Raw genomic sequence first — 15377 nt, 5'->3', positions numbered from 1 at the left:
CGCAGCACGGGGGACGGGACCCTCCGTGTCCAGCAGAGGGGGCTGGGGAGGGGGACTGGGCTGGGGCCGGACTGGGTTCTGGCGTGCAGGGCTGGGGCAGGGGCGGGGCAGGACACACCTGCTGAGACGGGCAGCTGGGTGTAGATGGAGTTTATAAACACCGCCCCGTTGGCTTGGATCTGGATGTTCTGTGGATGGGACAGAGTGGGTTTTGGGGGAGTTGGCTGGTTCCCTGTCCCTGAGTCTGCCCTTGTCCTTTGTCTGCCCACCCTGTCCCTGTCTCCTTTCTGTCCCCTCTGTCCCTGTTGCCCTGTCCATAGGTCTTTCTTCTGTGTCTCTCCCTGCCCCTTAGTCTCCTGCCCCCTCAGCCTCTGCTCAGTTGTCTCCCTCCCTGTGTCTGTCTCCAGTCCCCCATGGTCACCATAGTCATCTGTCCAGCCCTGCTGTCACCCTCCTGTCCCTGTCCTCCTCATCTGCAGCCTGCCACTCTGTCTCTCCCCCACCTGTCCCCTGTCCCTCTGTCTCCCTGCCCCCACCTGTCCCCTGTCCCCCTCTATCTCCCTGCCACCACCTGTCCCTGTCCCTCTGTCTCCCTGCCCCCACCTGTCCCTTCCCTGTCCCCCTCTGTCTCCCTGCCCCCACCTGTCCCCTGTTCCCCTCTGTCTCCCTGTCCCCTGTCCCTCTGTCTCCCTGCCCCCACCTGTCCCCTGTCCACCTCTATCTCCCTGCCACCACCTGTCCCTGTCCCTCTGTCTCCCTGCCCCCACGTGTCCCCTGTCCCCCTCTGTCTCCCTGCCACCACCTGTCCCTGTCCCCTGTCTCCCTGCCCCCACCTGTCCCGTGTTCCCCTCTGTCTCCCTGTCCCCACCTGTCCCCTGTCCCTCTGTCTCCCTGCCCCCACCTGTCCACCTCTATCTCCCTGCCACCACCTGTCCCTGTCCCTCTGTCTCCCTGCCCCCACCTGTCCCCTGTCCCCCTCTGTCTCCCTGCCCCCACCTGTCCCCTGTTCCCTCTGTCTCCCTGCCCCCACCTGTCCCTGTCCCTCTGTCTCCCTGCCCCCACCTGTCCCCTGTTCCCCTCTGTCTCCCTGTCCCCACCTGTCCCCTGTCCCCCTCTGTCTCCCTGTCCCCACCTGTCCCCTGTCCCTCTGTCTCCCTGCCCCCACCTGTCCCCCTCTATCTCCCTGCCACCACCTGTCCCTGTCCCCTCTGTCTCCCTGCCCCCACCTGTCCCCCTCTATCTCCCTGCCACCACCTGTCCCTGTCCCCTCTGTCTCCCTGCCCCCACCTGTCCCCCTCTGTCTCCCTGCCCCCACCAGTCCCCTGTCCCCCTCTGTCTCCCTGCCACCACCTGTCCCTTGTCCCCTCTGTCTCCCTGCCCCCACCTGTCCCCTGTCCCCTCTGTCTCCCTGTCCCCACCTGTCCTCTGTCCCCTCTGCCTCCCTGCCCCCACCTGTCCCTGTCCCTCTGTCTCCCTGCCCCCACCTGTCCCTCTGTCTCCCTGCCCCCACCTGTCCCCTGTCCCCCTCTGTCTCCCTGCCCCCACCTGTCCCCTGTCCCCCTCTATCTCCCTGCCACCACCTGTCCCTGTCCCTCTGTCTCCCTGCCACCACCTGTCCCGTCCCCCTCTGTCTCCCTGCCCCCACCTGTCCCCTGTCCCCTCTGTCTCCCTGCCCCCACCTGTCCCCTGTCCCCTCTGTCTCCCTGCCCCCACCTGTCCCCGTCCCCCTGTGTCTCCCTGCCCCCACCTGTCCCCATCCCCCTGTATCTCTCTGTCTGTCTCTCATCCCCATGTGGCCCGGCCTCACCATATCCCCGCCGTCCAGGCTCAGCGTCACGCTCTTCAGGCAGGTCTCGGTGTCCGTCAGCCCGCACCTGCGCAGCTCGGCCAGCACGGAGAAGCCGCCATGCTCACACAGCTGCGGGCAGAGCATGGTGAGGGTGGCGGGCAACCCCATGGTCACCCCCACCGGCTGGCAGACCCTGCGGGGGCACCCGAGGTGGGCGCACCTTGGACAGGATATAGGTGCAGTCCCCATGCAGGTCATACAGCTTCTCGTCGTAGGTGGACATGTGGGAGCCACCGTCCAGGGAGCAGGTGCCCGGGCAGGGCCTCTCCTGGCACTGCCAGCGTCCCCCCGAGCACGTGCTGGCAGCAGAGGGTGAGTTCAGGGCCGCGTTGTGCTGCCAGGTCTGCTGCCCGCTGCCCCCAGCACCCTGCAGCACCCCCAGCACCCTGCAGCACCCCATCTCCCCAGCGCCCTGCAGCACCCCATCTCCCCAGCGCCCTGCAGCACCCCATCTCCCCATGCCCTGCAGCACCCCATCTCCCCAGCACCCTGCAGCACCCCATCTCCCCAGCGCCCTGCAGCACCCCATCTCCCCAGCACCCTGCAGCACCCCATCTCCCCAGCACCCTGCAGCACCCCATCTCCCCAGCACCCTGCTACCCCAGGCTACCAGGAGCTGCAGCTGGTGGAGAAGGAGGCGCCCGGCTGGAAGACGAGGCCGCCGTGGCTGCAGGGACAGTGCTCCAGGGGCACGCAACCTGCATGCCCAATGTCATCCAGCACCATTCCTGGGGGTCAGCAGGGGGCAGTGGGGGTCATCAGGGGGGCAGTGTGGGTCAGCAGGGGGGTCAGCATGGGGCAGTGGGGGTCATCAAGGGGTCAGCAGGGGGGCTGTGGGGGTCATCAGGGGGTCAGCATGGGGCCGTGGGTCAGCAGGGGGCAGTGGGGTCAGTAGGGTTGGCAGGGGTTGGGGAGTGCCAGTAGGCCAAACACCTGCCTGGGGGGCAGAAGCATCCGGCCACGCAGTGGTCCTCACAGAGCTGAGCGCGCTCAGGGTTCGAGCAGGTGTCGGCGCAGGGGGACCCACACTCATGGTGCTGCATTCCGGTGGGGCACTGGGCAGCTGGGGGTGGGCAGGGGTGTCAGGGCCACTGCAAGGCCGGGGCGGGGCTGGGGGGCCCTGGGCTGTGGGGGCAGGTGGGAGCCAGAGAGCTGGGCAGAGCCTGAGGGGCGGGGTTGGGACTGGAGCTCTGAGGTCTTGGTCGAGGGGGTGGGCTCCAGGGCCTCCTGCCACACACAGCCAGGGGTCAGACCCCCCTACCCGGCCGCCCACGGAGGTCAGACATCCCAGTCCCGGCCGCCCACGGAGGTCAGACACCCCAGTCCCAGGTCCCCTGCACAGTGACTCACGGCAGAGGTGGGGGCCCCGCCAGTCCCTGGGCTGCCCGCCGGCATGGGCGCACTGGCGCGCATACTCGGAGAAGGTGGCGCAGGGGCAGTCTGGGCAGCGGCACAGGTCCTGGGCGCAGGCGTCCACATAGGCCGTGGGGTCCACCAGCTCCGTGCACTGGCTGAAGGCGGGGCCCAGCAGCGTCCCGAGACACAGGTCCTCCTGGAGGGGCTGCACTGCATCTCTGCCCTCGTTGGCACCCCCGCCCCGCCTCTCCCCCAGAACTTGCTGCCCCAGGAGTCACCCAGACAACCCCCCCCCCGTGGAGGGGCTGGCCCCAGAGCGGTACCCCACGGCTGCAGTTGGTGGTCGGCTCGGGCAGGGGGTCCTGGCACTGCTCAGTGGGCCCATCCAGTTTCTGTAGGTTCCCGAACTGCAGGGGTGTCAGCTTGGCATCTGGGGAGGCAGGGGGCACTGAGAGTATGGGGCAGTGGGGACACTGAGAGTCAGGGACAGTGGGGGCACTGAGAGGCAGGGCAGTGGGGACACTGAGAGGCAGGACAGTGGGGACACTGAGAGGCAGGGGCAGTGGGGACACTGAGAGGCAGGGGCAGTGGGGACACTGAGAGGCAGGGCAGTGGGGACACTGAGAGGCAGGGGCAGTGGGGACACTGAGAGGCAGGGACAGTGGGGACACTGAGAGTCAGGGGCAGTGGGGACACTGAGAGGCAGGGCAGTGGGGACACTGAGAGGCAGGGCAGTGGGGACACTGAGAGGCAGGACAGTGGGGACACTGAGAGGCAGGGGCAGTGGGGACACTGAGAGGCAGGGGCAGTGGGGACACTGAGAGGCAGGGGCAGTGGGGACGCTGAGAGGCAGGGGCAGTGGGGACGCTGAGAGTCAGGGGTAGTGGGGACACTGAGAGGCAGGGCAGTGGGGACACTGAGAGTCAGGGGCAGTGGGGACACTGAGAGGCAGGACAGTGGGGACACTGAGAGACAGGACAGTGGGGACACTGAGAGTCAGGGGCAGTGGGGACACTGAGAGGCAGGGGCAGTGGGGACACTGAGAGGCAGCGCAGTGGGGACGCTGAGAGGCAGGGCAGTGGGGACGCTGAGAGGCAGGGCAGTGGGGACGCTGAGAGGCAGGGGCAGTGGGGACACTGAGAGGCAGGGCAGTGGGGACACTGAGAGGCAGGGCAGTGGGGACACTGAGAGGCAGGGCAGTGGAGACACTGAGAGGCAGGACAGTGGGGACACTGAGAGTCAGGGGCAGTGGGGACACTGAGAGGCAGGGGCAGTGGGGACACTGAGAGGCAGCGCAGTGGGGACACTGAGAGGCAGGGGCAGTGGGGACACTGAGAGGCAGGGGCAGTGGGGACACTGAGAGGCAGGGCAGTGGGGACACTGAGAGTCAGGGACAGTGGGGACACTGAGAGGCAGGGCAGTGGGGACACTGAGAGGCAGGGCAGTGGGGACACTGAGAGGCAGGACAGTGGGGACACTGAGAGTCAGGGGCAGTGGGGACACTGAGAGGCAGGGGCAGTGGGGACACTGAGAGGCAGGACAGTGGGGACACTGAGAGGCAGGGGCAGTGGGGACACTGAGAGGCAGGGGCAGTGGGGACACTGAGAGGCAGGGGCAGTGGGGACACTGAGAGGCAGGGGCAGTGGGGACACTGAGAGTCAGGGGTAGTGGGGACACTGAGAGGCAGGGCAGTGGGGACACTGAGAGGCAGGACAGTGGGGACACTGAGAGTCAGGGGCAGTGGGGACACTGAGAGTCAGGGGCAGTGGGGACACTGAGAGGCAGGGGCAGTGGGGACACTGAGAGGCAGCGCAGTGGGGACGCTGAGAGGCAGGGCAGTGGGGACGCTGAGAGGCAGGGCAGTGGGGACGCTGAGAGGCAGGGGCAGTGGGGACACTGAGAGGCAGGGGCAGTGGGGACACTGAGAGGCAGCGCAGTGGGGACACTGAGAGGCAGGGGCAGTGGGGACACTGAGAGGCAGCGCAGTGGGGACACTGAGAGGCAGGGCAGTGGGGACACTGAGAGTCAGGGACAGTGGGGACACTGAGAGGCAGGGCAGTGGGGACACTGAGAGGCAGGACAGTGGGGACACTGAGAGTCAGGGGCAGTGGGGACACTGAGAGGCAGGGGCAGTGGGGACACTGAGAGGCAGGACAGTGGGGACACTGAGAGGCAGGGGCAGTGGGGACACTGAGAGGCAGGGGCAGTGGGGACACTGAGAGGCAGGGGCAGTGGGGACACTGAGAGGCAGGGGCAGTGGGGACACTGAGAGTCAGGGGTAGTGGGGACACTGAGAGGCAGGGCAGTGGGGACACTGAGAGGCAGGGCAGTGGGGACACTGAGAGGCAGGGCAGTGGGGACACTGAGAGGCAGGACAGTGGGGACACTGAGAGTCAGGGGCAGTGGGGACACTGAGAGTCAGGGGTAGTGGGGACACTGAGAGGCAGGGCAGTGGGGACACTGAGAGGCAGGGCAGTGGGGACACTGAGAGGCAGGACAGTGGGGACACTGAGAGTCAGGGGCAGTGGGGACACTGAGAGTCAGGGGCAGTGGGGACACAGAGGCAGGACAGTGGGGACACTGAGAGGCAGCGCAGTGGGGACGCTGAGAGGCAGGGCAGTGGGGACGCTGAGAGGCAGGGCAGTGGGGACGCTGAGAGGCAGGGGCAGTGGGGACACTGAGAGTCAGGGGCAGTGGGGACACTGAGAGGCAGCGCAGTGGGGACACTGAGAGGCAGGGGCAGTGGGGACGCTGAGAGGCAGGGCAGTGGGGACACTGAGAGGCAGGGCAGTGGGGACACTGAGAGGCAGGACAGTGGGGACACTGAGAGTCAGGGGCAGTGGGGACACTGAGAGGCAGCGCAGTGGGGACACTGAGAGGCAGGGGCAGTGGGGACACTGAGAGGCAGCGCAGTGGGGACACTGAGAGGCAGGGGCAGTGGGGACACTGAGAGGCAGGGGCAGTGGGGACACTGAGAGGCAGGGGCAGTGGGGACACTGAGAGGCAGGGGTAGTGGGGACACTGAGAGGCAGGGCAGTGGGGACACTGAGAGGCAGGGGCAGTGGGGACACTGAGAGGCAGGGGCAGTGGGCCTGGTGCTGCTGGCTGAATGGACTTCTTCCTGCTTGCTTCCTGCTTCTTCCCAGCTGCCCGGTGCCCCCAGTGTGCCCACACGCCCACCCCCATGCCTCCAGCTGCCGCTCTCACTGTGGGTGAAGAACTCGTTGAAGTCAGGAAGCCCATTGAAGTCCCCACACAGCCCGCAGGTCTGGTTGGCGTACTTGGGGTCCAGCTCCAGCTGCGGCGGAGAGAGGTGGGGAGTGGGGTCAGCCTTGGGCAGGGCAGGGCAGGGCAGGGACGGGACCCGGCGGGCGGCTCACCAGGGCACTGTCGGCTCCGTTCCACATGAAGGTCAGGACCAGCCGCACGGTGACCTTGATGTAGTCACTGCTCCGCTCCACCAGGAGGCCGGCTCGGCTGTAGGGCAGCTCCTCTCTGCCCCCGGATGGACAGATGGACGGACGGATGGACGGGCAGTCAGCCTCCAGCCGCCTCCCTGCGCCCACCGCCCCACCCTGCCCCGGTGGCCTTGCTCTCCGCCCGCTCACCGCTGCCCGTCCACCAGCACGGAGCCGTTGGCCAGCTCGAGCACCAGCCCCTGCACGTGCAGCACCACACGGGACAGGGGGGAGGCGGCGGCTGCCCCCGCGCGCCGGACCTGCAGGTTGAAGTCCTCGTAGGCGGCCCCGCAGTGCGCCGACAGCACGTAGTTGCAGAGCCCGGGGAAGCGGAAGATGGCGCCGTCGAAGGTCTTGTAGTGGAAGTCGCCCCACGTGCTGCACACCCGCCCGTTGTGCGCGGGGTTCAGGGCTGCGGGCAGGGGGTTGGTGACGCCAGGCGCTCCCCTGACCCCCGGTACCCACAGGCCTCTTGGGACTCCACACCCCCTACAGGGTTTCCCCGAGACCCTGCCCCCCAGCCCTGCCTATGGGCGTCCACTCACGGCTCACGGAGGGGAAGACCAGGAGGGGCGGAACAAAGGCCAGCTGCTGGGCTGTGGGATGCGGGCAGGTCACCCCCTGTCCGAGATCCCTGTCTTCCCTCCCCCCAGCCCCTGCCCGCTTCCCGGAAAAAGGACCTGCCTGTGTGCACACGCATGTCACGCGTGTCATCATGTGCACGCATGTGGATTAATGTATGGTATGCATGTGCCAAGGTGAATGTGCAGGAGCATACAGGCCTGTGCGTCATGTCACGTGTGTGAGTGCGTGTTGCCTGTGTGCATGATGCACGTGTGCTGCCTGTATGTGCGCCGTGTGCATGTGTGTTGTGTGTGTCCTGTGATGCTTATATGTGTGCCGTGTGCATGTGTGTTGCATGTGTTCTGTGTTGCTTGTGTGTGTGCCGTGTGCATGTGTGTTGTGTGTGTTCTGTGTTGCTTGTGTGTGTGCCGTGTGCATGTGTGTTGCATGTGCAAGTTGCCTGTTGTGCGTGTGCCCTTGTGAGGGTGTGCTGGCCGCTGTGCTCTGCACCCTGTTCTCTGAGGCTTCTCCCTGCCCCGCTGTCACCCCTGGGCAGGTGGTCCCCAGGAGGCTCTGTGGCACAGCCCCCACCCCGTCCCGCCTGCCCACAGCCCTCAGCCGCCACACGTACCAACAGGCACCTGCTGCTGTGAGTCCTGGGCCGCCCAGCTGGCCGCGGCACCCTGGAGGGCTGTGGGGGAGGGGCGTGAGGGGTGGCAGCCTTCCCAGCCGTGGGCCCCCGCCGGCCACCTGGACAGGCCTCCCACCCCAGGGTGCCGGAAGCAGCTCTACTCAGTGGCCCCGCACTGACCCTGCCACCTGGTCCCAGCACAGCCCTTGAGGCCGGGCAGGCGCTGGACCGGGGACGTGGGGAGAGGCCCAAGCACGGCCAGAGGACAAAGGGCAGCTTTGTGGGGGACACGCCGGGAGGCTCGTGTGGTGCCCGAGTGAAACCCGACACGGTGCCAGCACTGTCCCATCACGGAGGGAATCTGGACGTCACGCTGTGGCCACCGCCTCCCCCCAGGGTGACTGGACACCTTGGTCCCCAGAGGTCAGGTGGCCCTGGGCTCCTGTCCCTGCTTGCCGGGTGGGAGCCCTCGCTCCACACTTAGCCCTGTGGGCACAGGAGGGGCGGGTAGCCAGGTGGACAGGTGGGCAGCTGATTGGATGCACAAGTGGCCAGGTGGCCCAGTGGGCAGGTGGCGGGCAGGTCCTCCTTGGCAGCCCCAAGCCTCCTGGGTCACTGAAGCCACAAGACTGGCCCAGAACCACCTTCACCCCCAACCTCAGATGATGCAGCCCCCAGAGGTCAGCGCTTCCTCCCCCAGCTCCAACCAACCCCACCTGACGTGGGGGCTTGGGGTGCCCAGTCCAGACAGATCCAGACCCATCACTCAGGCCCCCTTCTGGGGGCACTGCTCTCAGCAGGGGGCTCCAGGCCCACAGGACACTGCAGCGAGGGGCACGAGAGCCCCAGCTTGGGGCCACCCTCTCCCACCCTGACAGTTTCTGCAGACGAGGGGGGACTCCAAGGGGGGGTTTCTGGGGTCCCCGTGACAGGGAGGTCCTCCCCAGGCTCACACACTCTGACCACACTGTGGGCGATTCCAGGGGTCCAGGAGAACCCCCAGCCCAGCTGCGGCTGGGGAGACCCAGAGTGGCTGGGGAGATCGTCTGGGGAGACGTCCAGTCCCTTTGTCCCAGAGCGGCTGGGGAGACCATCCAGTCCCTTTGTCCAGCCTGTCTCCAACTTAAGACCCGTGGTGGCTGGGGCCCAGGCCCCCTGCCCGGCATCCCCCATGCTGACCCTGCTGGGCAGGACCTTACCTGCGACTCTGAACAGCAGGGCCACCAGGAGGCAGACCAGTGCCCGGCCCCCACACCCAGCGCCCATCCTGGGGCGTGCAGGTGGCAGGAGGCGGAGGGCAGTGCCGGCTGCATCGGGTCCCCACTTATGTAGCCAGAGGCTTGGCCCTGAGCCCGGCCCCAGCTCCTGGCTCCCACGTGGGGGCCCTGCCCTCTCACCCCCACCTGTTTGCCCTCGGGGAGGGGCAAGGCAGGAGGAAGAATTTGCCCAACCCCCAGAGACGCAAGAGCCCCCCCCCCCAGTTCTGAGAATCAGCAGGGTGGGGTCTCTGTGCTGGAGGGTGGTGCCGGCAGGACCGACTAAGACACCCCCTCCAGCGCTGTGACGGGTTCTGGGGGTCACGGTCACCTTGGACTGAGGGAGGTTGCTACACAGCCCGGCCACTGCCTCTGGGTGGGGAAATATGGAGGCCTGAGCTCTAAACCTGTCCCTGTCCCTGGGGTCCTGAGTGCTAACCCCTGTCCCTGCCCCTGTCCCTGGGGCTCTGAGTGCTAACCCCTGTCCCTTCCCCTGTCCCTGCCCCTGTCCCTGGGGCCTGAGTGCTAGCCCCTGTCCCTGCCCCTGTCCCTGGGGCCTGAGTGCTAGCCCCTGTCCCTTCCCCTGTCCCTGCCCCTGTCCCTGGGGCCTGAGTGCTAGCCCCTGTCCCTGCCCCTGTCCCTGGGGCCCTGAGTGCTAGCCCCTGTCCCTGGGGCCTGAGTGCTAACCCCTGTCCCTTCCCCTGTCCCTGGGGCCTGAGTGCTAGCCCCTGTCCCTTCCCCTGTCCCTGCCCCTGTCCCTGGGGCCTGAGTGCTAGCCCCTGTCCCTGCCCCTGTCCCTGGGGCCCTGAGTGCTAGCCCCTGTCCCTGGGGCCTGAGTGCTAACCCCTGTCCCTTCCCCTGTCCCTGGGCCCTGAGTGCTAGCCCCTGTCCCTGCCCCTGTCCCTGGGGCCTGAGTGCTAGCCCCTGTCCCTGGGCCCTGAGTGCTAGCCCCTGTCCCTGCCCCTGTCCCTGCCCCTGTCCCTGGGGCCTGAGTGCTAGCCCCTGTCCCTTCCCCTGTCGCTGGGGTCTGAGTGCTAGCCCCTGTCCCTGGGGCCCTGAGTGCTAGCCCCTGTCCCTTCCCCTGTCCCTGCCCCTGTCCCTGGGGCCCCGAGTGCTAGCCCCTGTCCCTGCCCCTGTCCCTTCCCCTGTCCCTGGGGCCTGAGTACTAGCCCCTGTCCCTGCCCCTGTCCCTGGGGCCTGAGTGCTAGCCCCTGTCCCTGGGGCCCTGAGTGCTAGCCCCTGTCCCTGCCCCTGTCCCTGGGGCCTGAGTGTTAGCCCCTGTCCCTGCCCCTGTCCCTGGGGCCTGAGTGCTAGCCCCTGTCCCTGGGGCCCTGAGTGCTAGCCCCTGTCCCTGCCCCTGTCCCTGGGGCCTGAGTGTTAGCCCCTGTCCCTGCCCCTGTCCCTGGGGCCTGAGTGCTAGCCCCTGTCCCTGGGGCCCTGAGTGCTAGCCCCTGTCCCTGCCCCTGTCCCTGGGGCCTGAGTGCTAGCCCCTGTCCCTGCCCCTGTCCCTGCCCCTGTCCCTGGGGCCTGAGTGCTAGCCCCTGTCCCTGGGGCCCTGAGTGCTAGCCCCTGTCCCTGCCCCTGTCCCTGGGGCCTGAGTGCTAGCCCCTGTCCCTGCCCCTGTCCCTTCCCCTGTCCCTGGGGCCTGAGTACTAGCCCCTGTCCCTGCCCCTGTCCCTGCCCCTGTCCCTGGGGCCTGAGTGCTAGCCCCTGTCCCTGGGGCCCTGAGTGCTAGCCCCTGTCCCTGCCCCTGTCCCTGGGGCCTGAGTGCTAGCCCCTGTCCCTGCCCCTGTCCCTGCCCCTGTCCCTGGGGCCTGAGTGCTAGCCCCTGTCCCTGGGGCCCTGAGTGCTAGCCCCTGTCCCTGCCCCTGTCCCTGGGGCCTGAGTGCTAGCCCCTGTCCCTGCCCCTGTCCCTTCCCCTGTCCCTGGGGCCTGAGTACTAGCCCCTGTCCCTGCCCCTGTCCCTGCCCCTGTCCCTGGGGCCTGAGTGCTAGCCCCTGTCCCTGGGGCCCTGAGTGCTAGCCCCTGTCCCTGCCCCTGTCCCTTCCCCTGTCCCTGGGGCCTGAGTGCTAGCCCCTGTCCTGCCCTGTCCCTGCCCCTGTCCCTGGGGCCTGAGTGCTAACCCCTGTCCCTTCCCCTGTCCCTGGGCCCTGAGTGCTAGCCCCTGTCCCTGCCCCTGTCCCTTCCCCTGTCCCTGGGCCCTGAGCATTAGCCCATGTCTCTGGGTGCTACCCCTGTCCCTGCCCCATCCCTGTCCCTGTCCCTGGGGGCCTGGTTGCAAGGTGTGGAGAGGGCTGAGTTCTAAGCGGGGGCACTGCCCAATGTTTGCCTGTTGGGAGAAGCTCAGACCCGAACTTCTGGGGCAAAGGAGACTTTGGGGAAGTTCTGGAGGCAGCAGTGGCCCCGTCTGTGCTGCTGGCCCCTCGGCTTGGGCCCTGGAGTCTGGAGGGCAGAGGGAAGCACCTGGGCTGATTCCAGACCCGGGGTGGGGGTGAGGGGTGGGGTCTGCAGGCGGGTCCTGGCTGAGGAGGCGGACTCTGAGGCTCTGAGGCTCAGCCCCCCATCCTTGCGGGGCCTGCGTCTCAGAGTGTCCAGAGCTCTCATTCAGGGAAGCTTCATGGGCCCACAGCCCCCCAGCCAGGACCCCAGCTGAGGCTGTGCAGGCCGTCCCCCCCCCCCCCGAGAGTGTTCAGTGAGGCCACAGAGTCTGAGCCCCTCAGGTGATGATGGCCAGTGACCAGCTTCCCCCCACCCAGAAGGATGGAGAGGGGTCTGCAAGCCCCACCAGAGCCCCTCTCCCTCCCTGGGGATCAGCTATTCAAGTCCAGGTGCCTCACCCACCCAAGGGTGCTGCTCAGAGGCCGGCCGTGGGCTACGGAAGCAGCAGGCACCCCGGGGGACATCTGGCGCCCGCCTGTCCTGAGGGCCAGGGTCGCACGTTGAGACATCCCGGATGCAGCCCGGGGCCCAGCCTGTTTGCTCAGTGGTTTACCTCTTCACAGTTGAGGGCACTGGAAACAGAAGATTCAGGAAGGAAGGGCCCCCGCCTGCCAGGAAGGAGGGCCTGGCCGGCCGCCTCCTGGGGCTCCAGGACGGACCTTGCCAGGAACCTGTCCTGCCCTGGGCGGACCCTGTCCATCAGGAGCCCAGGGCCAAGGCCAGGGGCCAAGGAACGGCCAAGGCCGGGCCAGGGAACACGGAAGGTGGGCATGACCGTGACCCCACCCAGAGAAAGACCTGACACTCAGAGACAAGTACGCCCCAAGACAAAGACCCCGCCTCCAGCCAGAGATGAGTGCACCCCAAGACAAAGACCCCCATTGCTCAGCCAGTGGCAGGGCCCCTGTACCCCTCCCCGCCCCTGCCCACCTTTCCCCTCCCCCTCTGGGCTCCAGGCTCCTTGATGGTGCCTCCCTGTGCCCCTCCTCTGGAGCACAGGAGACCCAGGAAGGCCAGAGGCCCCCTCCCAGCCCTGCGTGGCCTTGCTTCTGCAGGTGCAGCTGTGAGGCCCGTTTGTTTACGTGCTGCCAGGCTTTGGGGTTGCTTCCATTGTCAGCTGTGACCCAGGCTGTCCCACATCTCCCCGAACAAGTCTCTAGGTCAGGGATCGGAAAGATAGCTCAGGGGGTTGAATGCATGCCTTGCTTTGCATGCAACCCCGGTTCAAGTCCTAGTGCCACCCAGCAGGCTCTATGGCACTGGAGGAGGCTCCGTGCTGTGTGTCCCCTCTCTGAAGGAAAACCAGACAGTAAGTCCAACAGCGGTGAAGTCACGAGACCTGGGGTCTGTTTGAAAAGAAGGCTCTGGTTGTAGCACTTGGCTAACTTTTGGTTGAGCTTTGTCTGCCTGTGTGCAGCCCCGTTACCCTCCTACTGTGGTTGTCCGCCATCAGGCTGCCCTTGTGCGTGGCGTGGGGAGGACCGGTAGCTCTGGGCTTTGCCTGTCAAAGCCCCTGTGGGGAACGCGGAACCTTCAGGGGGAGCGAGTGTCCCGAAGTCTGGTTAATTTTAAAGTTCATCAAAAAAAAATGTTTAAAGAAGCAAACCTTGCAGTCCGGGAGGTAGTGTAGTAGATAAAGCACCGGGCTCTCAAGCACGAGGGCCTGAGCTCAGTCCCCGGCAGCACATGTGCCAGTGATGGATGTCTAGTTCTTTCTCCTCCTATAGTTCTCATTAGTCAATTTTCAAAAAGGAAAGAAGAGAAGGAGGAAAGAAAGAAATCTCTCTGCAGCCTTTTCCCAGGCACTGATCTCCTTCCTGAACCTGTGGTGGCATGGCGGAGGCCCCTCCCTGTGGCCCACCCCCCTGTGCCCAGGGCCTCTGGGCTGCGGGGCGCTGGTTCATAGTGGTGCGGGGGACTCAACCTGGGCGTTTCTCTGTTTTAATGATAACCTCCGCGTCTGTAACTTGGCTCTTAGCCTCCCCATGCCGAGCCTCAGGAGTCTCAGAAGGCCTCCTCGAGGACGTGGAGCCGGTGTTTGAAGAGCTGAAGAAGACGAGGGCGGAGGGCAGCACAGTGAGAACCCGGGCACGGGGCAGAGATGCAGACTCACGCAACAGAAGCAGAGTCACAGGGTGACTGAGGGCAGATTCCAGGCTGGGGCGGGCTTGGGCACAGTGGTCCCCCGGCCACCGCTCTCCACCTCCACCCGACCCCAACGGGGAGTGAGCAGGCCGCGCCCGCCCTTTGCGGCTGGGGACACCTCACGCTCGGAGCCCGGCCGCGCTCAGCCCTCACCCCAAGGCGCAGACCCGGGCGTGCGGCTGTCAGCGTCACGGCCGGCTAGGCAGGAACCCGGTAGCTGCTGTGGTCCTGACTTGATTCATCTCGAGGATTTCCTCACTTTCTCTTTGACTCTTTGGCTGTTCGGGAGTGCGATGCTTAGTTCCTTGAATCTGGATTTCAGTATTCCTTCTGTTGCTGGTCTGTAACCTCATCCCTCCAGGGAGGGATATTTTGTGAATTTAAAGCCTCTTATTGGGGGCACTGGTGGTGGTGCGCGTGGTTGAGTGAGTACACATGTTGCCACGTGCGAGGGTCCCCAGTTTCAAGTCCCCAGTCCCCACGTGCAGAGGGGAAGCTTCACAAGTGGTGAAGCAGGGCTGCAGGTGTCTTTCTCCCTCTATCTCTGTTTCACCCTCCCCTCTTCGTCTCCCCTCCTCTCTGTCTGTCTGTCTGTCTGTCTGTCTCTGTGCTTCTTTTCTTTTCTCTTTTTGCCTCCATGGTCATTGATGGGGCTCGGTGCCTACACTAGGAATCCACTACTCCTGAGGCCGTTTTTTTTCCCCATTTTGCTGACATCCTTGTTGGATAGGACAGAGAGACATGGAGAGAGGAGGGCAAGACAGAGAGAGAGGGGGAGAAAGACAGACACCTGCAGACCTGCTTCACCGCTCGTGAAGCGACTCCCCTGCAGGTGGGGAGCCGGGGGCTCGAACCAGGATCCTTACGCCGGTCCTTGCGCTTTGCACCACCTGCACTTAACCTGCTGTGCTACCACCTAGCACCACCTCTACCTGTTTCCATCCACTAAATAAAATTATTTTAAATTATAATTTAATAATTAGGAGGAGAACACACAGTTCGCACTCCAGATTTGTTCAAATCTTCTCAAGAGAAGTGGCAATTGTGCTGCTTTTACCTGCAGGTGTGTGTCTGCCACGCAAACCCACCGTTCCCTTTCTGACCTTCTGTCTGGCTTTCTGTCTGTTCTTGAAGGGATGGTCTTGAAATTTCCCACGGTTGAATCTGATTGTAAAATGACAGTCTTCCTTCAGTTTAACCCGTCTTTGCTTAATATATTGGTGGGCTGTGATGTTTCATATAAAAATGGTTTGCTAGTGTTACAGCTCTTTTAGAACTTGTCTAGTAGGTCTTCTGGTTTCTACCGGAAGACCCCCCCCCCAAAATTGTTTGCTTTTAATATTTATTTATTTATTTCCTTTTTTGTTGCCCTTATTTTTTTTATTATTGTTGTAGTTATTGTTGTCGTTATTGATGTCTTCGTTGTTGGATAGGGCAGAGAGAAATGGAGAGAGGAGGGGAAGATGGGGGGGACAGACACCTGCAGACCTGCTTCACCGCCTGTGAAGCGACTCCCCTGCAGGTGGGGAGCTGGGGGCTCGAACCGGCATCCTCACACCGGTCCTTGTGCTTGACGCCACGTGCGCTACCAAAATTGTTTCCTTTTCTCTGTTTTGTGTTTGAGTGAAATGTCGTCGGTAACCCGTACCATTGTCACATAAATTTTGCCAGTTGCCATG

At 64.9% G+C, this 15377-nt stretch overlaps 1 protein-coding gene and 1 non-coding gene across 2 annotated transcripts in view; one reads left to right on the top strand and one right to left on the bottom strand.

Annotated features, from left to right (window-relative positions):
• The window catches only part of LOC103127947 (mucin-5B), a 29061-nt gene extending 19901 nt beyond the window's left edge, over positions 1–9160 (bottom strand). The window contains exons 1-13 of the mRNA XM_060177350.1: positions 9058–9160; positions 7859–7918; positions 7209–7259; positions 6814–7075; positions 6586–6700; positions 6413–6503; positions 3529–3635; positions 3200–3401; positions 2787–2912; positions 2460–2577; positions 2010–2148; positions 1808–1918; positions 119–188 (exon numbers count right to left, since the gene is read on the bottom strand). Of these exons, the coding sequence (XP_060033333.1) occupies positions 119–188; positions 1808–1918; positions 2010–2148; positions 2460–2577; positions 2787–2912; positions 3200–3401; positions 3529–3635; positions 6413–6503; positions 6586–6700; positions 6814–7075; positions 7209–7259; positions 7859–7918; positions 9058–9124 (1519 nt within the window). The 5' untranslated portion in view covers positions 9125–9160. The remainder of the gene's footprint in view (positions 1–118; positions 189–1807; positions 1919–2009; positions 2149–2459; positions 2578–2786; positions 2913–3199; positions 3402–3528; positions 3636–6412; positions 6504–6585; positions 6701–6813; positions 7076–7208; positions 7260–7858; positions 7919–9057) is intronic.
• Positions 9161–14952: 5792 nt separating this feature from the next.
• Positions 14953–15014, top strand: LOC132534146 (U7 small nuclear RNA). The gene has a single exon (XR_009545821.1). It is a non-coding gene; the product is annotated as a U7 small nuclear RNA (small nuclear RNA).
• The last annotated feature ends 363 nt before the right edge of the window (positions 15015–15377 follow it).

The sequence above is a fragment of the Erinaceus europaeus genome, chromosome 17 (assembly GCF_950295315.1).
Source record: "Erinaceus europaeus chromosome 17, mEriEur2.1, whole genome shotgun sequence".
Lineage (NCBI taxonomy): Eukaryota > Metazoa > Chordata > Mammalia > Eulipotyphla > Erinaceidae > Erinaceus > Erinaceus europaeus.
This window is presented reverse-complemented; position numbering and strand designations above follow the sequence as displayed.